The 21,251-nt window shown below is 39.2% G+C and overlaps 1 protein-coding gene across 3 annotated transcripts in view; it reads right to left on the minus strand.

Moving 5' to 3' along the window:
- stab2 (stabilin 2) overlaps window positions 1-21,251 on the minus strand; it is a 129,022-nt gene that overhangs the window by 24,812 nt on the left and 82,959 nt on the right. For all 3 annotated transcript variants that reach the window (XM_060903329.1, XM_060903328.1, XM_060903330.1), the window contains 9 exons: window positions 19,614-19,733; window positions 17,654-17,698; window positions 15,345-15,425; window positions 14,771-14,917; window positions 14,562-14,696; window positions 7,662-7,721; window positions 7,334-7,510; window positions 7,099-7,188; window positions 2,751-2,897 (listed from right to left, as the gene is read on the minus strand). In XM_060903329.1, coding sequence (XP_060759312.1) covers window positions 2,751-2,897; window positions 7,099-7,188; window positions 7,334-7,510; window positions 7,662-7,721; window positions 14,562-14,696; window positions 14,771-14,917; window positions 15,345-15,425; window positions 17,654-17,698; window positions 19,614-19,733 — 1,002 coding nt within the window. The remainder of the gene's footprint in view (window positions 1-2,750; window positions 2,898-7,098; window positions 7,189-7,333; window positions 7,511-7,661; window positions 7,722-14,561; window positions 14,697-14,770; window positions 14,918-15,344; window positions 15,426-17,653; window positions 17,699-19,613; window positions 19,734-21,251) is intronic.

Consider the following 21,251-nt stretch of genomic DNA (forward strand, 5'->3'; position numbering starts at 1 on the left):
ACATCATTGTAAACAAATCCGTTCTACTCATCCAGACGACTTCACAACGGCAACGTTGCCAGATCTTTCCACTCTGGAACCCGTTCTCAAAAAGATTGCGTTTTGGGCACCCAAAACGCCGGTGCCGTGTGGACGCCAGGCCTAAACGATAAGCAATTGTATCGGAGTCACCTGAATCCATTGCCGTGTGGACGGGGCCTTAGTTTAAGAGAAAATTTTCTCCTTTTTGTCTTCTTTGTAAAAGTTCAGTAGCATCCCTAATAAATAAATGTAGCTACTTCACTCGGCGAATTAACAGATTTAAGATATTTTTAAAGTATCCTCAAAGTTTACGAAATGCTAAATTTCAGTGTATTTACTTATAGCTTTAAGAATTCTTATAGTTTTTAATAATAAAAGCTAGCGATATCATAAACTGACGTTTCAACGTCACTGACATCATCATCATCATAGTAAAATAAACAGTGTTTAAGTAAGTGCTTAAGAGTCAGTTCAAGTTTTTATAAAGTTCCAAGAGAGTGCATCAGGTAAAAACCTTAGCACATACAGAATCAGATTAGATGTTTAATTTTGACTTTTTTGCTTGGATGAGCAACATCTCATGAATCAAACAGTCCAGCTTCCCAGTGCATTTTTGTAGAATAATACATGCTAAGGTTTTTACTTGATGCACTCTCTTGGGACTTTATAACAAGAGTGCTCTGAGAGCACAATATTCACTGCTGACAACTAGGCTATAACTCTGGTAAAATGTGACCGAATTGAATGAAATTGCAATCTGTGTATTACTGACATATAACAAAGAATCCTGCCAAGTTTCATGAAATTCCAAAAATTGTGAGAGGAGTTGATTTCAGAATGCGAGTACCCTTCCCGGGATGGACGGACGGACATCGCCACGACATAATCCCCCTTCGGGCCTTTCAGTCAGCAGGGGATAATAAAAATTGTGAGGGAAGTTGATTTCAGAAACCAAGCAAACCTTGATGAAATTGTCAAAGTATAAGTTTGTTAATAATCAAGGGCATAACTCTGGTAAAATTTGCCCAAATTAAATGAAATTTCAGTATGTGTACAAGTGTCATATAACAAAGCCTTTTGCCAAGTTTGGTGAAATTCCTCCACAAATTGTAAGAGGAGTTGATTTCAGAAGAACGTACACCCTCATGAAATTGTCAAAGTACAAGTTATTTAATCAAGGGTTAAAACTCTGGTCAAATTTCCACAAACAAAATTAAATTGCAATATGTGTATTACCGTCATACAACAAGGCCTTTTGCCAAGCTTCGAGAAATTCGTCCAAAAATTGTGAGGAGTTGATGTTAGAAGGCAAGCACACCTTCACGAAACTGTGAAAGTACAAGGTTGTTAATCAAGGGCTGTAACTCTGGTAAAATGTGACCGAATTTATTTAAATAACAATACGTGTACTATTGACATATGACAATACCTCGTCAAGTTTGGTGAAATTCCTCCAAAAATTGAGAGAGGAGTTGATTTCAGAAGGAAAAGACACTCTTATGAAATTGTCAAATTATAATTTTGTTAATCAAGGGCTGTAACTCTGGTAAAATGTGACCCAATTGAACGAAATGACAATATGCATATTACCTACATATAACAAAGAATCCTGCCAAGTTTCGTGACAATCCTCCAAAAATTGTGAGAGGAGTTGATTTTAGAAGGTGAGCACCCTTCCCAGGACGGACGGACGGAAGGAAATCACCTTTTGGCCAGCGGGGGATAAAAACTTGAATTGACTGTTAATCACTTACTTAAACACTGTTTATTTGACTCTGATGATGCCAGTGACGTTGAAACGTCAGTTTATGATATCGCTAGCTTTTATTATTAAATGTGTAACAAAAGTTGCGTTAATTAAAATTCTTACAGTATAACTTTGTCACTTTCCATGACTTCTTAAAGATAACAAAATGCTGTTAAAAAGAATGTTTAAGATGTCACTTAAAGTTACTAAATTTAACATTTAAATGTACGTAAAGTCACTACTACTTTTAAGAATACCAATAAAGGGTCTTATAGTTACTAGTAATATTTAATAAATTTAAAAAGTTCAATAAAGGTCCTTAAATTTTCTATTAAATTAAATGACTGGTCTTAAAGGTAACTTAAATACACTACTAAATTTAAGATTACTTTAATTTTTAGATTAAATGCAATTAAATTCACATTTTCACCTCATGCCTGAGGTTGACTGTATATGTGTGTAATTTTAGCAAAGGCGAAGATATTAAAAATATTTTTATATTTGATTTTATTTCAAATTAAAGAACTTGAAATATCCTCTGTTTAAGAGACAGATAATGAATGCACCGCACCTTTTGTGCGTGAAAGTCAAGTTAAGAGATACTGTACAAGACATGTGAGATGGGGAAAGGGGGCGGGGTTTCCAGAGGCGGAGTGACATAAAGCTCTTGCACAACTGCCAATCATTTCAGATCCATACAATGATTGGCTTACCTGGCAATCAACTGAGACAAAATAAAGAAAACTGCTTTTTTTTGCCATATTTTTTTTTTTTTTGCATTCTAGCCTTCTCCGATGTAAAAACATGGCGCACCTACACAAAATATGTAAAAGTTCACTCCTCATTTGTACCCTTTCTTATTGCACCCCTGCAATTCCCGACAGTTTGAATACCTCTGAATATATTTTATTTTGCACTCAACAATGCTGAACAAATCTCCATGTCAGTACCATGCCATAGTTTAGTACCATGAGACACTTACAGTAATGTCTACAACATCCTGCATGTCACAGCGTCCTCCCAGGCTGGGTGGTGTTAGCAAACAGTCAATACCATAGACAATGCCTTCGTTGAAATTCAGATGCCTCTTTACAATTCGACAACTTTGATCATTGATATACAGTTCTCCCTGGAAGAATAGCAGAAAACAAGAACATTATCCAGGGTAAACATGAAGAACTCTGAAACCTGACATCACAACACAACTTTTAGAAAGTAATCGATACACTTTTCCTCCCAGCAACTGCTTTCTGGCAATTATAAATAATTAATTATTTATATAATTAAGAATGGATTAAATAAATAATTATGCTAATTGCACTCAATTTAATTAATAACAAATTAAAGCTAGACTGCCTTTCAGATTTTTCAAGTGTGGGTCATAAAAAGAATTTTCCCCGACACCTAATTATTTTTGTTTAGTGGATCGAAAGCTACTGAATTCGAATCACAGACTTCCAATTGTATGATTATTATTTTTAAAATAAAACAATTAATGAATTTAGGGCCACATGGCCCTAAATTCTCTGCTATTTTTTCCTGCTTCACCATGACCCAATTCAAGATACTACGTCATGCATCACCTAGTGGGCTTTCCCTGTTCACACAAGGCATTGTGGGATACAAATTTGTAGCAGGAGAGAAAAATGGCGGACGTGAGTGTGTGAATGAAATGTGAAAGGCCGACTACAGTAACAGAAAGCGAGAAGAAAAGACGTTATGTTATATGGGAAGGAAAGGAAACGCAGGACCAAGCTAATAAATATCGGTGCTCAGCGGGCACCTCGGTGTGATCAGCTGTTCGTTTAGTGACAGAATGATGGAACTGTTGGTGCATGGTGAAAGGTAAACCTGTAGATGGCAGTAATGCAACACTGTGGATGCCAGCTGCCGTAAAACCCAAAAGAAGAAGAAGAAGAAGAAGAAGACGGTAAACCTGCGCATGCGCACACGGACTTCCTCTGTCTGCTTGACTGCGTGAAGCGAGCAATTTCATGCACATTATTGGCTCAGGAATCTCTTCAAATTAAATAACTTCCCAGCCACAGAATGACCTGATATTTTGTAAGATATTACAGAAATAAACATGTTTATTTTTTTCCCAAAAAAATCCTGCAAATCCTGCGCTCTGATTGGCTGGCGAGTGGGTCCGTATCCTACAGTACGGACCCCGGTTACAGACCTCTGGCGACTCGCTCGTTCACAACAACAAACATAGTAGCATTTTTTGTCAACATTTATTTTTTTAATAAGATTTATTTATAAGATTATCAAAAATCTTATAAATTTTTGCCAGCATTTCTCAGGAGAATAGCATTAATTTTACAGCATGGATAGTGATAATGACAGTGTTCACAGCGAAAGCGAGTTTTACTACTCTGAGGAAGAAGAAATAAAAGAAAACATTTCAGGAGAAAGCTAAAACCTGTAATTTGCTAACGCCGAGCAAAGACATGGCTGAATCCTGAATGACTCCTATTTGTATAAATAGGGGACTACATAGGTGGCAAAATGTAGTTTTTTTCCTGCCATGGAAGTGCACTTGTATACCGAGGAGGAAGCAATTTGCATTACAGCCGTGAATGAGGATTCAAAATAGCATTAATTTTACATCATGCATAGCGATAACGACAGTGTTCACAGTGAAAGCAAGTTTTACTACCCTGAGGAAGGCAAAATAAAATAAAACATTTCAGGAGAAAGCTAAAAACCTCTAACTTGCTAACAGTTTGATCTCATTAGTTAATGAGGCCCATTTTGGACCATGTTATCCTAATACATAATATTACGTTAGGTAAAAACTTTAAACCAGTACAATGTCTTCTTCAAAGTTTCACCAAATGGCTTTATTTATGCAATATAAAGGTCATAATACTGTATAACTTTGGTCGAGTAAAAACACCGAGCAAAAACATGGCTGAATCCTGAATGACTCAATTTTGTATAAATGGGGGAGTACATAGGCGGCAAAATGTAGTTTTTTTCCTGCCATGGAAGTGCACTTGTATACCGAGGAGGAAGCCATTTGTATTACAGCCGTGAATGAGGATTCAAAATGGCGGCTTGCTTCGGCTCGGTTTTCCCTTTCGGGTGCTCTCGTTTTCTGTTAGAATTTGGTAAAGAAAAAAATAAATATATTATTTACCAGCTTAAGGTCAGTCCATATGGTGAAATACTGTGACCTCGGCCTTGAATACTGACCTTGGCCCAGAGGGCCTCGCTCAGTACTTTCAAGACCTCGGTCACGGTATTTCACGATACGGACCTCCCAGCTGGTAAATAACATATATCTCACAATGACCAAATTTCAGAGGGAACTAAATTTCACTAATTTTATGAAATCGAAAGGCAATCCAGCTTTAATATCTGCCACCTGAAAACACACCCACACATCAGTCAGTTCAACGATCAATTAAATAAGAAAAAAAAAACACTTGGAGGCATGCTGTTATAGGAAAATAATCAACAATTCTAACAATTCTTATTTCTTAAAAAGAAGAGGATGTGCTTTTTATCTGTTTATAGTTGCATTTATAGTTGTGGAACATCCTTGAAGCAATGTAGTTCCTTTTGCCACTTTCTTAAGTGAGAAACCACAAAGACCATCCCATGGTAGAAAACTAAGTTACAGCTTTACCTCCAATTGTTACAAAGCACTGAAACTGGAGACTCCTTACAAATATGTTATAAATAAACTTCTCTTCACAGAAACCTTCACCGTATCAAAAATTACACACTGTTCATAATCTGGTTGTGTGGACTGTCTGCAATACAAGACGCTACATATAGAGGATATTATATGATTGCGTGAAGATAGGAAGTTTATCTTCGAGTGGTGAATGTATATATCACGAGTGAGCGAAGCGAATGAGTGAAAATATTTTCAACATGAGAAGATAAACTTCATGTCTTCACGCCACTGTGTAATGTTCTTTATATTATATGGACACAGTCACAAAAAAAGCAAGTTAATCAAAAGAATTTTAATTTTGAACCGGTTTGCCATTTTGACAACGTGCATCTAGTCAGTGGAAAACACTGGGAGTGACATCATCGGATTGAAATATCTGGAATTATTATACATACGGGCCATTTTTTCCATGGAATAAAAACGTATTCTATTCCCTTCTAGCGGGTTTATTGATGGCATACAATATTATCATATCGCTTATCCTCCATGTATTATGCCACCCTCCTCAATGGAGAATGAGCATGCAATATTGTTATAATATTGCACGTTGTCAAGACAACACGACGTCACACTTCGGAGCGCATGCGAAGATCCAATGACAAAACTTTTCTTCTGCACATGCGCACAATCATTTCTTTGTCGGCCGGGAAAGAGAGAAGACGGGGTTAATTCAGTGCGCGGTTTAAGCACGAAATAAATAAACTGAAAACTGAAACTAAAGACACGCTGAACACCTGAAAGTCTACCAAAACTTCATTATATATTCTTTATGCATATTTACAAGAGAAAAACATACCAATGGATATTGAAAAACTGGAAAAGAGAGCAATAGTGGAAATATTGTCAAAGTTCTAGTTGGAGGTGAGTATTTAGTTTGATAGCATGCAATATTGTTAGCATATCACTTATCCTACGTGTATTGCATCACTCTACCCGATGGAGAATAAGCGTTAAATATGGTTTACGATATCGCATGGTTGTCAAGACAACATGACATCACACTTCGGAGATGTAAAACTTCTGTGCTGGCTAGCGACTGTGACAATTTGTAAACAAACATGGCCGCCAGGTTTGCTTTGTTAAATACGGAAGATTTTGAGGGAATTTTGAAAGAGAAAGACGCGTTGAACACCTGAAAGGAATGTGTAATAATAATAATAATAATAATAATAATAATAATATTCTTGGCTGGCTTTTTTTGTGGTATATCAGATATATTCCATTCAGCTACTCGTCTTCGACTCGTTCGATATCATGCTAGCTGAATGGAATATATCTGATATATCACTCAACACCAGCCAATATTATGTAAATATGCGACTCAGATCCGCAATGTATTTTGTCTGAAAATTACGAGTTTTTCAACACGAGAAGATAAACTTCATATCTGCAAGCTAACATGTGATGTTCCTTTTATTATATCGACACATTCACAAACAAAAAGTCCCCAAATTTATCAAAAAACAATTCATCGATTTCCTCACGAGTGACATATAGAGATTTATGTCATGGTTTTGGTTCTTCATGTCCCGGATGGAGCTCGTATGAAAAATACAAGTGCTGTACAGTATTTCCCAGTAAAACACTCGTGTCCATATAATATATGTTGTAAATTAGTTTTGTTTTCTTGACTACTTACAATCTGATCTTCTCCGACGCAGCCCACAGTAATATCGGCGCCTTGAAGAGTCTTGAGTGAATCAAAATGCGACACCTCTGCAGAGTGGAACTAAACCAGACACGTGCAACATGATTTTCTTTCCACCAAACACACTTCATGTTTCTTTCTCTACAGCACAGTTGATGATGGCCAATACAAACCTGAATAGGAAATTATTTGAGACCTGGGCAGCACAGAAATGACACTGTCTCACCTTTTTGTCTCGGACAATGTGGTACTCAAGATACTCCACCAGCTGAGCTCGGTTATGCAGGGCGTACAGGAAGTCCTTTTGTGCTTGAGGTAAAGCCGCCATGGTGGAGTCTGTCGGCAGGAACAGAGTGATGGGATGGTGGAGAGGTTCCTGTATTTTCTTTATCACCTCTGTATCCTACAACAAGCCAAGTCACAAAGGTTTTACTGAAACCCTTTTTTTTTTAAATTTAAAACATTTTACTTAGATGACGAATACATATGTCAGAGATGATAATAGCTGCAAGTGTAACAAGATAAACAACAAAAGGAGAAATGTATGTACACACTTCCAACAGTTTGTAGAAAGTCTTGAACCCATGTTGATTTGCTACGTCCTGGAGGGCAGACTGTCGGGAAAGGAAGATGACATAAAGCTAAGGTTATTTACTGATCGAAACAATATGAATATAAACATTTTAGTGCTGTTAGGTGATTTAATCTGTAAAGTAGTACTAAAAACTATATTCTGGGACGGGAATGCCAAAGTTCATCAAAGCTGAGGAGAAACAAAAGCACAGAGTTGAGCACACGGCATGGAAACAGTCCAACAACACCAAAACATGCAGTGACTTGAGTGTAACTGATGCATCAGCTTCAGCTTTGTGGATGCAAAAACAACAACAACAACAACAACAACAACAAAAAACCCTAGATTATCTCATTCTCATCTCATTCTCTCTAGCCGCTTTATCCTTCTACAGGGTCGCAGGCAAGCTGGAGCCTATCCCAGCTGACTACGGGCGAAAGGCGGGGTACACCCTGGACAAGTTGCCAGGTCATCACAGGGCTGACACATAGACACAGACAACCATTCACACTCACATTCACACCTACGGTCAATTTAGAGTCACCAGTTAACCTAACCTGCATGTCTTTGGACTGTGGGGGAAACCGGAGCACCCGGAGGAAACCCACGCGGACACGGGGAGAACATGCAAACTCCACACAGAAAGGCCCTCGCCGGCCACGGGGCTCGAACCCGGACCTTCTTGCTGTGAGGCGACAGCGCTAACCACTACACCACCGTGCCGCCCTAACCCTAGATTAGATTAGATTAATTTATTGCTATAATATCCGATATATGTACAACAAGCAGGGTGGACAAAAAACATGAATAATACAGCTTTTACAAAAAAAAAATTAAGCCAAGATGAGGAAATAAGCACAAATAAAATCACAAAAACATCTCAAGGGCTACAAATATGAACCTATAACATTAGATTTTCATAGGATTTAAGGCGGGCGGCACGGTGGTGTAGTGGTTAGCGCTGTCGCCTCACAGCAAGAAGGTCCGGGTTCGAGCCCCGTAGCCGGCGAGGGCCTTTCTATTCGGAGTTTGCATGTTCTCCCCGTGTCCGCATGGGTTTCCTCTGGGTGCTCCGGTTTCCCCCACAGTCCAAAGACATGCAGGTTAGGTTAACTGGTGACTCTAAATTGACCGTAGGTGTGAATGTGAGTGTGAATGGTTGTCTGTGTCTATGTGTCAGCCCTGTGATGACCTGGCGACTTGTCCAGGGTGTACCCCGCCTTTCGCCCGTAGTCAGCTGGGATAGGCTCCAGCTTGCCTGCGACCCTGTAGAACAGGATAAAGCGGCTAGAGATAATGAGATGAGATGAGGATTTAAGGCTAGACAGCAAGGTATAACCTAGGCCCTACTCAAAAGAAAACACTGGGGTCATGAAAAAGCCAATTAATATCTTTTCATGGAATTCGCACATACTTTGCACACTCTTTATCAGAGTTTTTAAAAAAATCATGAATGATTTTAAGGAAGTATCTGACATTATCAAAGACAAAACGTGCCAGAAAAGAGAGTGAAAATATTTGTTGTGATCTCGCTCATAATAATATTATAATGAGGATAAACTTCAGCCGCTTCTGTACCTAAATGTAAACATTAGCATGCGGTGTTTTTCTAGTTCATTCTCCTTCACGGGCATGAGGCAGCGGGCAATACAGCGTGTGATTCAAGTACCAAAGGGTTAGCTCCACAGGGTACTATTCACCTTTTTAAAGCTAGATGGCCTTTCGATTTGATAAAATCGGTGAAATTTAGTTCCCTCTGAAATTTGGTCATTGTGATATACAGGGGTGCTTGAAAGTTTGTGAACCCTTTAGAATTTTCTATATTTCTGCATAAATATGACCTAAAACATCATCAGATTTTCATACAAGTCCTAAAAGTAGATAAAGAGAACCCAGTTAAACAAATGAGACAAAAATATTATACTTGGTCATTTATTTATTGAGGAAAATGATCCAATATTACATATCTGTGAGTGGCAAAAGTATGTGAACCTCTAGGATGAGCAGTTAATTTGAAGGTGAAATTAGAGTCAGGTGTTTTCAATCAATGGGATGACAATCAGGTGTGAGTGGGCACCCTGTTTTATTTAAAGAACAGGGATCTATCAAAGTCTGATCTTCACAACACATGTTTGTGGAAGTGTATCATGGCACGAACAAAGGAGATTTCTGAGGACCTCAGAAAAAGTGTTGTTGATGCTCATCAGGCTGGAAAAGGTTACAAAACCATCTCTAAAGAGTTTGGACTCCACCAATCCACAGTCAGACAGACTGTGTGCAAATGGAGGAAATTCAAGTCCATTGTTACCCTCCCCAGGAGTGGTCGACCAACAAAGATCACTCCAAGAGCAAGGCGTGTTATAGTCTGCGAGGTCACAAAGGATCCCAGGGTAACTTCTAAACAACTGAAGGCCTCTCTCACATTGGCTGATGTTAATGATCATGAGTCCACCATCAGGAGAACACTGAACAACAATGGTGTGCATGGCAGGGTTGCAAGGAGAAAGCCACTGCTCTCCAAAAAGAACATTGCTGCTCATTTGTAGTTTGCTAAAGATCACATGGACAAGCCAGAAGGCTATTGGAAAAATGTTTTGTGGACGGATGAGACCAAAATAGAACATTTTGGTTTAAATAAGAAGCGTTATGTTTGGAGAAAGGAAAACACTGCATTCCAGCATAAGAACCTTGTCCCATCTGTGAAACATGGTGGTGGTAGTATCATGGTTTGGGCCTGTTTTGCTGCATCTGGGCCAGGACGGCTTGCCATCATTGATGGAACAATGAATTCTGAATTATACCCGCAAATTCTAAAGGAAAATGTCAGGACATCTGTCCATGAACTGAATCTCAAGAGAAGGTGGGTCATGCAGCAAGACAACGACCCTAAGCACACAAGTCGTTCTACCAAAGAATGGTTAAAGAAGAATAAAGTTAATGTTTTGGAATGGCCAAGTCAAAGTCCTGACCTTAATCCAATCAAAATGTTGTGGAAAGACCTGAAGCGAGCAGTTCATGTGAGGAAACCCACCAACATCCCAGAGTTGAAGCTGTTCTGTACGGAGGAACGGGCTAAAATTCCTCCAAGCCGGTGTGCAGGACTGATCAACAGTTACCAGAAATGTTTAGTTGCAGTTATTGCTGCACAAGGGGGTCACACCCGATAGTAAAAGCAAAGGTTCACATACTTCTGCCACTCACAGATATGTAATATTGGATCATTTTCCTCAATAAATCAATGACCAAGTATAATATTTTTGTCTCATTTGTTTAACTGGGTTCTCTTTATCTACTTTTAGGACTTGTGTGAAAATCCGATGATGTTTTAGGTCATATTTATGCAGAAATATAGAAAATTCTAAAGGGTTCACAAACTTTCAAGCACCACTGTATGTTTATTTCTGTAATATCTCACAAAATATCAGGCCGTTCTGTGGCTGGGAAGTTATTTAATTTGAGGGGATTAAAGCAAATAATGTGCATGAAATCGCTCGCTTCGCGCAGTCAAGCAGACAGAGGAAGTCCGTGTGTGCATGCGCAAGTTTAACTTCTTCTTCTTTTGGGTTTTACAGCAGCTGACATCCACAGTGTTGCATTACTGCCATCTACAGGTTTACCTTTGAGCGTGCACTGACAGTTCCATCATTCTGTTACTAAACGAACAGCTGATCACACCGAGGTGCTCGCTGAGCGCCGATATTTATTAGTTTGGTCCTGCATTTCCTTTCCTTCGCATATAACATCTTTTCTTCTCGCTTTCCGTTACTGTAGCCGGTCTTTCACCTTTCATTCACACACTCATGTCCTCCATTTTTTTCTCCTGTTTCAAATTTGTTTCCCACAATGCCTTGTGCGAATGAGGAAAGTCCACCACGTGATGCATGACATAGTATCTTCAATTGGGTCACGGTGTATGGAATCAATTTTGTGCCAAAATGTTCATACAATACTTTTGAAATATCAAACAAAAACGACAAATCAAAATACAAAAAAAGAAAAAAAAGTCAATTTTTTTAGACTGGCAAACAAATTATTTATGTAATCGTGCAAAATATCAGTCTATTACTCTTCAGAAACCTTTGATTTTTGTTCCGCGTCTTTCTCAGTTTTGTTTGACGTAATTTATTTTGGTTGCGATTCCAGCTTTCTCGTTTGCGCTCCCTGACTTTTTGCTTGCAGTTGTAGGTATCATGCCGCCATCTTGTGTCAGAACTACAATTCCCAGGCAACTTCTGCGTGACCTACGTCACGCGTGGGCGGGATCATCTACGTCAGTCCGCCATGCGCGCATAAGTCCAAGCGGAAGCTCCACTATTTTGTCTCTCGCGTCCGGATTTCAACGAGTCTAGACGCACAAAAGAGATGTTCTCCACCAAAAAGACGTCTTCTTTCTTGCAAGATCCATCACTCAGCGCGATTTTCTTTCTTACCCTTGGCAAAGGTAAACTCTAGAGTCGCACGATCTTTAAACTCAACCTGAGTTACAACCGGTTTACTTGTATTAGAAGTGACGTCACGACTGCAGCCCAGGCAGTTAAAAGTTAAGAAGCGATTTAATCCTTTTTAACTCAAAAGCGCTGTGCATCTTATTCTGATCAGAGACTTTTCCTCACGAATGCTGAGGTTTGGACCAAGAATCCTCTGCTTTCCACGGGACCCACCCAAGTGCTCCGCTGGACCCGAAAGTTTTCTACGCCTCCATCACGAGCGGCTCACGTGCTCCCACGGCGAGGCCCGAAACTACACCGGCGAATAGTTCTTCATATCTTGCTAAAGGCAGGATTAAGTAAGATTTTGGCATTTGGGCATAATTAAGATAGTCTTAGGAATTTGCTTTTATTTGAAAGTGTGAATTTAAACCCAGATTTATTCATTACACTGTTAGACACACAGCGTGTTGATTTATTTTGGTTCTATGTTCTCTCAATTGTTTGTTTAATAGGTTGTGCATGCTCCTCTCTGACTAACACTAATTTCCTTATCATACATTTTGACCTTATCAAGGTTTCAGTGAATTTGGTAATGTTATGAGTGTGGAATCTTTTTGTTACTGAGAAAACACGTGCTCAACAGGCCTGACCAGGCCTGATACACTTTAGACAGCTTTCCTTTGTCTTTAGCAACACGTGCTCAGTAGGCCTCACCAGGCCTAACAAACACACTTTAGCTAGGCCATAGGGCCTTTCACAAACACACTAGCAACACAAGGCTAATCTAGGCCTCCACCACGTGTAGTTAGCTACACGAGGCTAAACACATGGTCAAGTCCTTCCCACATACACACACACACAAGCACACATTAGCAACAGAGCTAATCCTTTGTTCTACTTAGATAACATTCCTTTGTTTTAGCTAGCAACAAGCTAGGCCACACACACACACACACACACACACACACACACACACCTCACTGCTTGTATATATTGATTTATTATTTTTATCTTTGTATAATAAATTCATTTATTAAACAAACTGTTTGTGTGAACAATATCTGAAGTCCCCAATCTTCTCAAAGAATTCAAAAGGGTGCATATAAGTTATGTAATATGGTAAGTGATCGTAATAATTTGGAAATATACCATAATCTAGCTGTTTGGTAATTTATCCAGGATTAATGGTATGATTCACTAAATGATTCATTGAACGATTCACTAAATGATTCACTAAACGATTAATTGAACGATTCACTAAACGATTCATTGAACGATTCACTAAATGATTCATTGAACGATTCACTAAATGATTCACTGAATGATTCACTTCAAATGAGACTGATTTTATGGTATGATTCAATTCAAATGAGTCAAAGTAAACGATTCAATGGGATTGATTCATTTTAATTATCTCATCTCATCTCATTATCTCTAGCCGCTTTATCCTTCTACAGGGTCGCAGGCAAGCTGGAGCCTATCCCAGCTGACTATGGGCGAAAGGCGGGCTACACCCTGGACAAGTCGCCAGGTCATCACAGGGCTGACACATAGACACAGACAACCATTCACACTCACATTCACACCTACGGTCAATTTAGAGTCACCAGTTAACCTAACCTGCATGTCTTTGGAATGTGGGGGAAACCGGAGCACCCGGAGGAAACCCACGCGGACACGGGGAGAACATGCAAACTCCGCACAGAAAGGCCCTCGCCGGCCCCGGGGCTCGAACCCAGGACCTTCTTGCTGTGAGGCGACAGTGCTAACCACTACACCACCGTGCCGCCCCTCATTTTAATTATTGACCTTCAAAATTTAATGAGACTGATTTAATGAGATTGATCACTTAATTTCAATAATTAACTGATTGCACCCACACAGTTTTGGCACAAACTTCACGTGTGGGTGGGCTGTCCAGGAATGCATTCCCATTGGGTAACTTGTGTTTGACTGACAGCTACGCTCAGCCATTCCCCGGAGGCTGTTGCGGCCATTTCCTACTCGGATTTTGGCGGACTGTTTGACGAGTGACCGATCCATTGATGGTACACAAGGATCGAGTGGACTTCAGTGGCGACTATGATATTGAATTAATTCAACAAAGTGTAAATTCAATATCATAGTCACCACTGAAGTCCACTGAAGTCTATAATGGTGAAGCAGGAAAAAATAGTGGAGAATTTAGGGCCACGTGGCCATACATTCAATAATTGTTCTATTAAAAAAAAGAATAAAATTGGAAGTCTGTGATTTGAATTCAGTAGCTTTCAGTCCACTAAACAAAAATACTGGGTGTTGGGAAAAATTCATTTTTTTATGACCTACACTTGAAAAATCTGAAAGGCAGTCTAGCTTTAATACATCAACCTGTGTCACTTTAATGATATACATATCACTCAACTGGAAGGAACAGTTAAATGGTAAAAAGAAAACAAAACACAACTTACATTTGCTTGGCCAGTCTTTTCCACCGCCTGATAACTGGATGGAATCAGAACAGTGTCAATTTCGTGGAAAATCCCGTTACTACTTTCTTGATCGCTGTACAACACTTTGGCATTGTTATTGATTTGTATCGTACCCTGGGGACAAAAGTCAGGTTTACATCTCAGATTTTGACTTATATAAGCCTTTATGCTGTGGTCAGACTGGTTACCTCTGAATACGAAAGGGTGATGATTTCACCACTGAGCGTGGTGAGGTTGCGAGGTTGCTGCAGATCTTCTGGAAGGAGGATCCGGCATGGCACTATGTGGTACAGCAGGATGGCAGCATTTAGCCATTTATTTACCACCTGTTGATTCTATAAAAGGACAAAAGGAGAGGACATATGAGAGTAAACAAAGAAACAGGATTGATGAAGCGGTTCAAGAGGGGGTCCATCCTCTTTGGGTGGGGTGTTCGGGAATAATATTTTGATCTAGTAAATGGATATAGTACAGTATGAGCTAATTTTATCCCTAATCTATCCCTAGTGTATCCCCAACGAGCAAGCGAAACTTACATTCCACCATACCACCATACCACACTATCTCAAACTTATGACTTAAACTTAAATGATGGCTTTTTCTCTCTTAATTACAGTATGACTTCGTACTTTAAAATTATGACTAGTTTTTTCACAATTGTGAATTAGTATCGTATCCAGGTAGTTTCTTTTTTGGATGTGGATGAAATAGGCTTCTATAGTAAATCAATCTGGACAAGCTTAATCAAACAATTGCACTTACCTCCAGTTTGTGAAATGCATCATTAATAGGAACAAACACAGTGTATGGACCTCGGGTTTGAAGGTAATAGATATCAGCTCTCTGGAAATAACATCAAAAAATATATAGATATAGAAATGTGTTTTATGTCACATGGCAGCTCACTAACTATCATGAATACAGTTAGGTCCATAAATATTTGGACAGAGGCAACATTTTTCTAATTTTGGTTCTGTACATTACCACAATGAATTGTGAACAAAACAATTCAGATGCAGTTGAAGTTCAGACTTTCAGCTTTAATTCAGTGGGTTGAACAAAATGATTGCATAAAAATGTGAGGAACTAAAGCATTTTTTTAAAAACACAATCCCTTCATTTCAGGGGCTCAAAAGTAATTGGACAAATTAAATAATTGTAAATAAAATGTTCATTTCTAATACTTGGTTGAAAACCCTTTGTTGGCAATGACTGCCTGAAGTCTTGAACTCATGGACATCACCAGACGCTGTGTTTCCTCCTTTTTAATGCTCTGCCAGGCCTTTACTGCAGCGGTTTTCAGTTGCTGTTTGTTTGTGGGCCTTTCTGTCTGAAGTTTAGTCTTTAACAAGTGAAATGCATGCTCAACTGGGTTGAGATCAGGTGACTGACTTGGCCATTCAAGAATATTCCACTTCTTTGCTTTAATAAACTCCTGGGTTGCTTTGGCTTTATGTTTTGGGTCATTGTCCATCTGTATTATGAAATGCCAACCAATCAGTTTGGCTGGATTTGAGCACACAGTATGTCTCTGAATACCTCAGAATTCATCCGGCTGCTTCTGTCCTGTGTCACATCGTCAATAAACACTAGTGACCCAGTGCCACTGGCAGCCATGCATGCCCAAGCCATCACACTGCCTCCACCATGTTTTACAGATGACGTGGTATGCTTTGGATCATGAGCTGTACCATGCCTTCGCCATACTTTTTTCTTTCCATCATTCTGGTAGAGGTTGATCTTGGTTTCATCTGTCCAAAGAATGTTCTTCCAGAACTGTGCTGGCTTTTTTAGATGTTTTTTAGCAAAGTCCAATCTAGCCTTTTTATTCTTGAGGCTTATGAGTGGCTTGCACCATGCAGTGAACCCTCTGTATTTACTTTCATGCAGTCTTCTCTTTATGGTAGATTTGGATATTGATACGCCTACCTCCTGGAGAGTGTTGTTCACTTGGTTGGCTGTTGTGAAGGGGTTTCTCTTCACCATGGAAATTATTCTGCGATCATCCACCACTGCTGTCTTCTGTGAGTGTCCAGGTCTTTTTGCATTGATGAGTTCTTTCTTTCTTTCTTTCTTTCTTTCTTTCTTTCTTTCTTTCTTTCTTTCTCAGGATGTACCAAACTGTAGATTTTGCCACGCCTAATATTGGAGCAATTTCTCAGATGGTTTTTTTCTGTTTTCGCAGCTTAAGGATGGCTTGTTTCACCTACATGGAGAGCTTCTTTGACCACATGTTTTCTTCACAGCAAAATCTTCCAAATGCAAGCACCACACCTCAAATCAACTCCAGGCCTTTTATCTGCTTAATTGAGAATGACATAATGAAGGAATTTCCCACACCTGCCCATGAAATAGCCTTTGAGTCAATTGTCCAATTACTTTTGGTCCCTTTAAAAACAGGGTGGCACATGTTAAGGAGCTGAAACTCCTAAACCCTTCATCCAATTTTAATGTGGATACCCTCAAATGAAAGCTGAAAGTCTGGACTTTATGTCCATGTCCATTATATAACTATAACTTGAATATGTTTCAGTAAACAGGTAAAAAAACAAAATTTGTGTCAGTGTCCAAATATATCTGGACCTAACTGTATATGTTACAGCTCAATATTGTTTTTTTTTCTCCTTAGAGTATAACTTTTGTTATACATGTTTATTTTATAACTTCTGCGTTACTGAGTCAGTACAGAAACATTTTATGTCCAAACATTATTTTTCCAACAAAAAATGAAATGTTCATTTTTTTAGCAAAGAAAGCAACATATTGCAGAAAAGATCACTTTTCAGATGAAAAATAAAAAAAACCCAAACCCATGCACACAGCTCTCCAAGATGCTCAGTAAAACTTACCAGCTAATTTCCCTACAACACGGTAGAAATTATACGAAACAAATATTTTGTTGTCACATTCAACGTCGACTTTGTTTAGTTTATTACTGTTTACTGCACTTTATAGTGTTTTTATATAAAAAAACATTTAATTTCATTATTATTGAAGGTGTCTTTGCTTTACAACATTTCTTTGCATTTGTCTAGACTTTTACACAGTACTGCAAATATACACAGACTTACATGCAAACAGGAGTAGAAGTTATCCAGACCTCTCTTTTGAATCTCCTGAAGTCAAAATGTGACAGATTTAAATTAAGCAACAAAATATACGACACGTACCACAATGGTAACTTTATCAGGTGCCTCTAGATGATACATCATACATTTCATTTGCCATTTTATTGGGTTCACTGACAGTATACAGTATGTACACAGTGTACATGGATACAGTATGTAATAATAATTTGTGGTACAGTGGATATAAAAAGTGTACACCCCGGTTAAAATGATCGATTTTTCTGATGTAAAAAAAAAAAAATTAGACCACGATAAATAATTTCAAAACTTTTCCCACCTTTAATGTGACCTATAACCTGTACAATTCAATTGAAAAACAAACAAACCTGTTAGGGGGAAAAACATAAAAAATAAAAAACCTACAATAAGCTGGTTGCATAAGTGTGCACACCCTTAAACTAATACTTTGTTGAAGCACCTTTTGATTTAATTACAGCATTCAGTCTTTTTGGGTTCACACCTGCCATCAATTAAAATGACTCTGATTAACCCCAAATAAAGTTCAGACATTTACTCAGTTGCATCCTCCAGCAAAAGCCAGGGTTCACAGAGAGCTTACAAAGCATCAAAGGGATCTCATTGTTGAACAGTATCAGTCAGGAGAAGGGTACAAAAACATTTCCACGGCATTAGATATACCATGGAGCACAGTGAAGACAGTCATCAAAAAGTGGAGAAAATATGGGACAGTGACATTACCGAGAACTGGACGTCCCTCCAGAATTGATACAAAGACAAGACAAAAACTGGTCAGAGAGGCTGCCAAGAGGCCTACAGCAACACTGAAGGAGCTGCGGGAATTTCTGGCAAGTACTGGTTGTGTACTGCATGTGAAGACAATCTCCCGTATTCTCCACATGTCTGGACTATGAGGTCGGGTCAAAGAAAAACATCCAGGCCTGGCTAAATTTTGCAAAAAAAGATACATCAACTCTCCCAAAAGCATGTGGGAAAATGTGTTATGGTCTGATGAAACCAAGGTTGAACTTTTTGGCCATGATTCCAAAATGTTTGTTTGATGCAAAAACAACACTGCGCATCACCAAAAAAAACACCATACCTATGGTGAAGCATGGTGGTGGCAGCATCATGTTTTGGGGTTGTTTTTCTTCAGCTGGAACAGGGGCTTTAGTCAAGGTGGAGGGAATTATGAACAGTTCTAAATACCAGTCAATTTTGGCCCAAAACCTTCAGGTGCCTGCTAGAAAGATGAAGATGAAGACGAATTTCATCTTTCAGCATGACAATGACCCCAAAAAAGTTTTGGAACGGCCCAGCCAGAGCCCAGACCTTAAATCCAACTGAAAATCTGTGGGGTGACCTGAAGAGAGCTGTGCACAAGAGATGCCCTCGCAATCTGACAGATTTGGAGCGCTTTTGCAAGGAAGAGTGGGCAAATATTGCCAAGTCTAGATGTGGCAGGCTGATAGACTCCGACCCAAAAAGACTGAATGCTGTAATTAAATCAAAAGGTGCTTCAACAAAGTATTAGTTTAAGGGTGTGCACACTTATGCAACCAGCTTATTGTATGTTTTTTTTTTTTTTTTTATGTTTTTCCCCCTAACAGATTTGTTTGTTTTTCAATTGAACTGTCCAGGTTATAGGTCACATTAAAGGTGGGAAAAGTTTTGAAATTATTTATCGTGGTCTCATTTTTTTTCATCAGAAAAACGATCATTTTGACGGGGTGTGTACACTTCTTATATCCACTGTATGTCTATTGGATATCTGTTGCTATCCAACAGGCATATAATGGTGTAATAGGTGTTAAATGTGAATACCTGTAGACCTATCATGATAAAATGGTCAATAACTGTAAATAAAGTCCTGGTGTACATAATAACATGGCCTATAAGTATATTGGACAGTATGAGAGAAATTCCAAAGCTCAAGTGTGCTCACCTGCATGAGTTTGTCTTTGCAGTTTATCCCGTCTCCAATGTGATTTTTTGGGCAAGTGCAGTTCCTCTCTCCTGGGCCTGTCATCATACACTTAGCATATCGGTAGCAGCCTCCATTTTTCTGATAAGTATCAGGTGAACAAACTCAGTCATGTTGCAAACCCACAAATAACGAATTATGCTAATATCTGGTTTAAGACATCAGCAAATGGCAGGTTTTAGATATTCACACACACATTAGGATGTTACACGGTTGCGCAAAGATATGAAGTTTATCTTCGAGTGGTGAATGTATACATCACGACAGGGCTTTACATTAACTTTTTTGCTCACCGGCCACTGTGGCTAGTGGTTTTCCCGAGTCACTAGCCATTCAGCCTTTTCACTAACCACAATTTTGTTGCCAGGAAATCGCAGTTTTTTCTTCAGCATGATACGTTAAAGTTCAGAAGATCTAGATTTAATTATGAATTGCAGCGTATAATGTATCTCTACAGTAGCACTCAAGTATTCAGTGCTGTTAAGGTAGCTCCCTATATGAAAACATGCAACCAGTTCAGACAAAAATATAAACAGAGTATTCTGTTTATTGAACTCAAATTCAAGCCCCTTACAATATGAAATATTGTATAATATGAAAAATAACATTCAGTACAACTGAACTGATTCTAATATTAAAAGTCCAATTCAAAGCATTTATCATTGAAAAACATTTGATGTTTTGATATGCAAGTATTATGTGTATTATCAAGGATTATTATCTCATCTCATTCATCTCATTATCTGTAGCCGCTTTATCCTTCTACAGGGTCGCAGGCAAACTGGAGCCTATCCCAGCAGACTACGGGCGAAAGGCGGGGTACACCCTGGACAAGTCGCCAGGTCATCACAGGGCTGACACATAGACACAGACAACCATTCACACTCACATTCACACCTACGGTCAATTTAGAGTCACCAGTTAACCTAACCCGCATGTCTTTGGACTGTGGGGGAAACCGGAGCACCCGGAGGAAACCTACGCGGACACGGGGAGAACATGCAAACTCCACACAGAAAGGCCCTCGCCGGCCACGGGGCTCGAACCCAGGACCTTCTTTCTGTGAGGTGACAGCGCTAACCACTACACCACCGTGCCGCCCCTAAGTATTATTATGTATGATCTATTAATAGTGTGTGAACATGTGTAGAGAGAGACATTAAATATCCTCATGGCATTCATCATCAGATGAGTCTGAATGGTCCATGAAAAATGGTCTTTGTGACCTGAGGCTTCCAGCAGGCCATAAGTTGATAGCTGGGGCGAGATCAACTTCTTTCCAATCGCGTGAACATTTCTAAACAGCAGCTCCATCCTCTCCAGCTCAGCCGACTTCATGATAGCCAGGGACTGAAAGCAATGCTGTCCGGTAGTGAACCAGCCGTCTTCGCCGGTTTTGATGTTATAGTACCGATGTGTGCATTTGACTTTTCGTGGTCCTTTATAGTTTCGAGTTTAAAATTACTGGTGCCTGTCTTTGCCAGACTTTCTACAGTCTTCGCAGTACAGGGTATTTTCGGTTTTGCTATGAACTAGCCAATCTCGCCCGAACTTCCATTTGTCATTGAACTGTCTTATCTTCCTATTAGCGTCTTGTTC

This window comes from Neoarius graeffei, chromosome 21, assembly GCF_027579695.1.
Source record: "Neoarius graeffei isolate fNeoGra1 chromosome 21, fNeoGra1.pri, whole genome shotgun sequence".
In the NCBI taxonomy this organism is placed as follows: domain Eukaryota; kingdom Metazoa; phylum Chordata; class Actinopteri; order Siluriformes; family Ariidae; genus Neoarius; species Neoarius graeffei.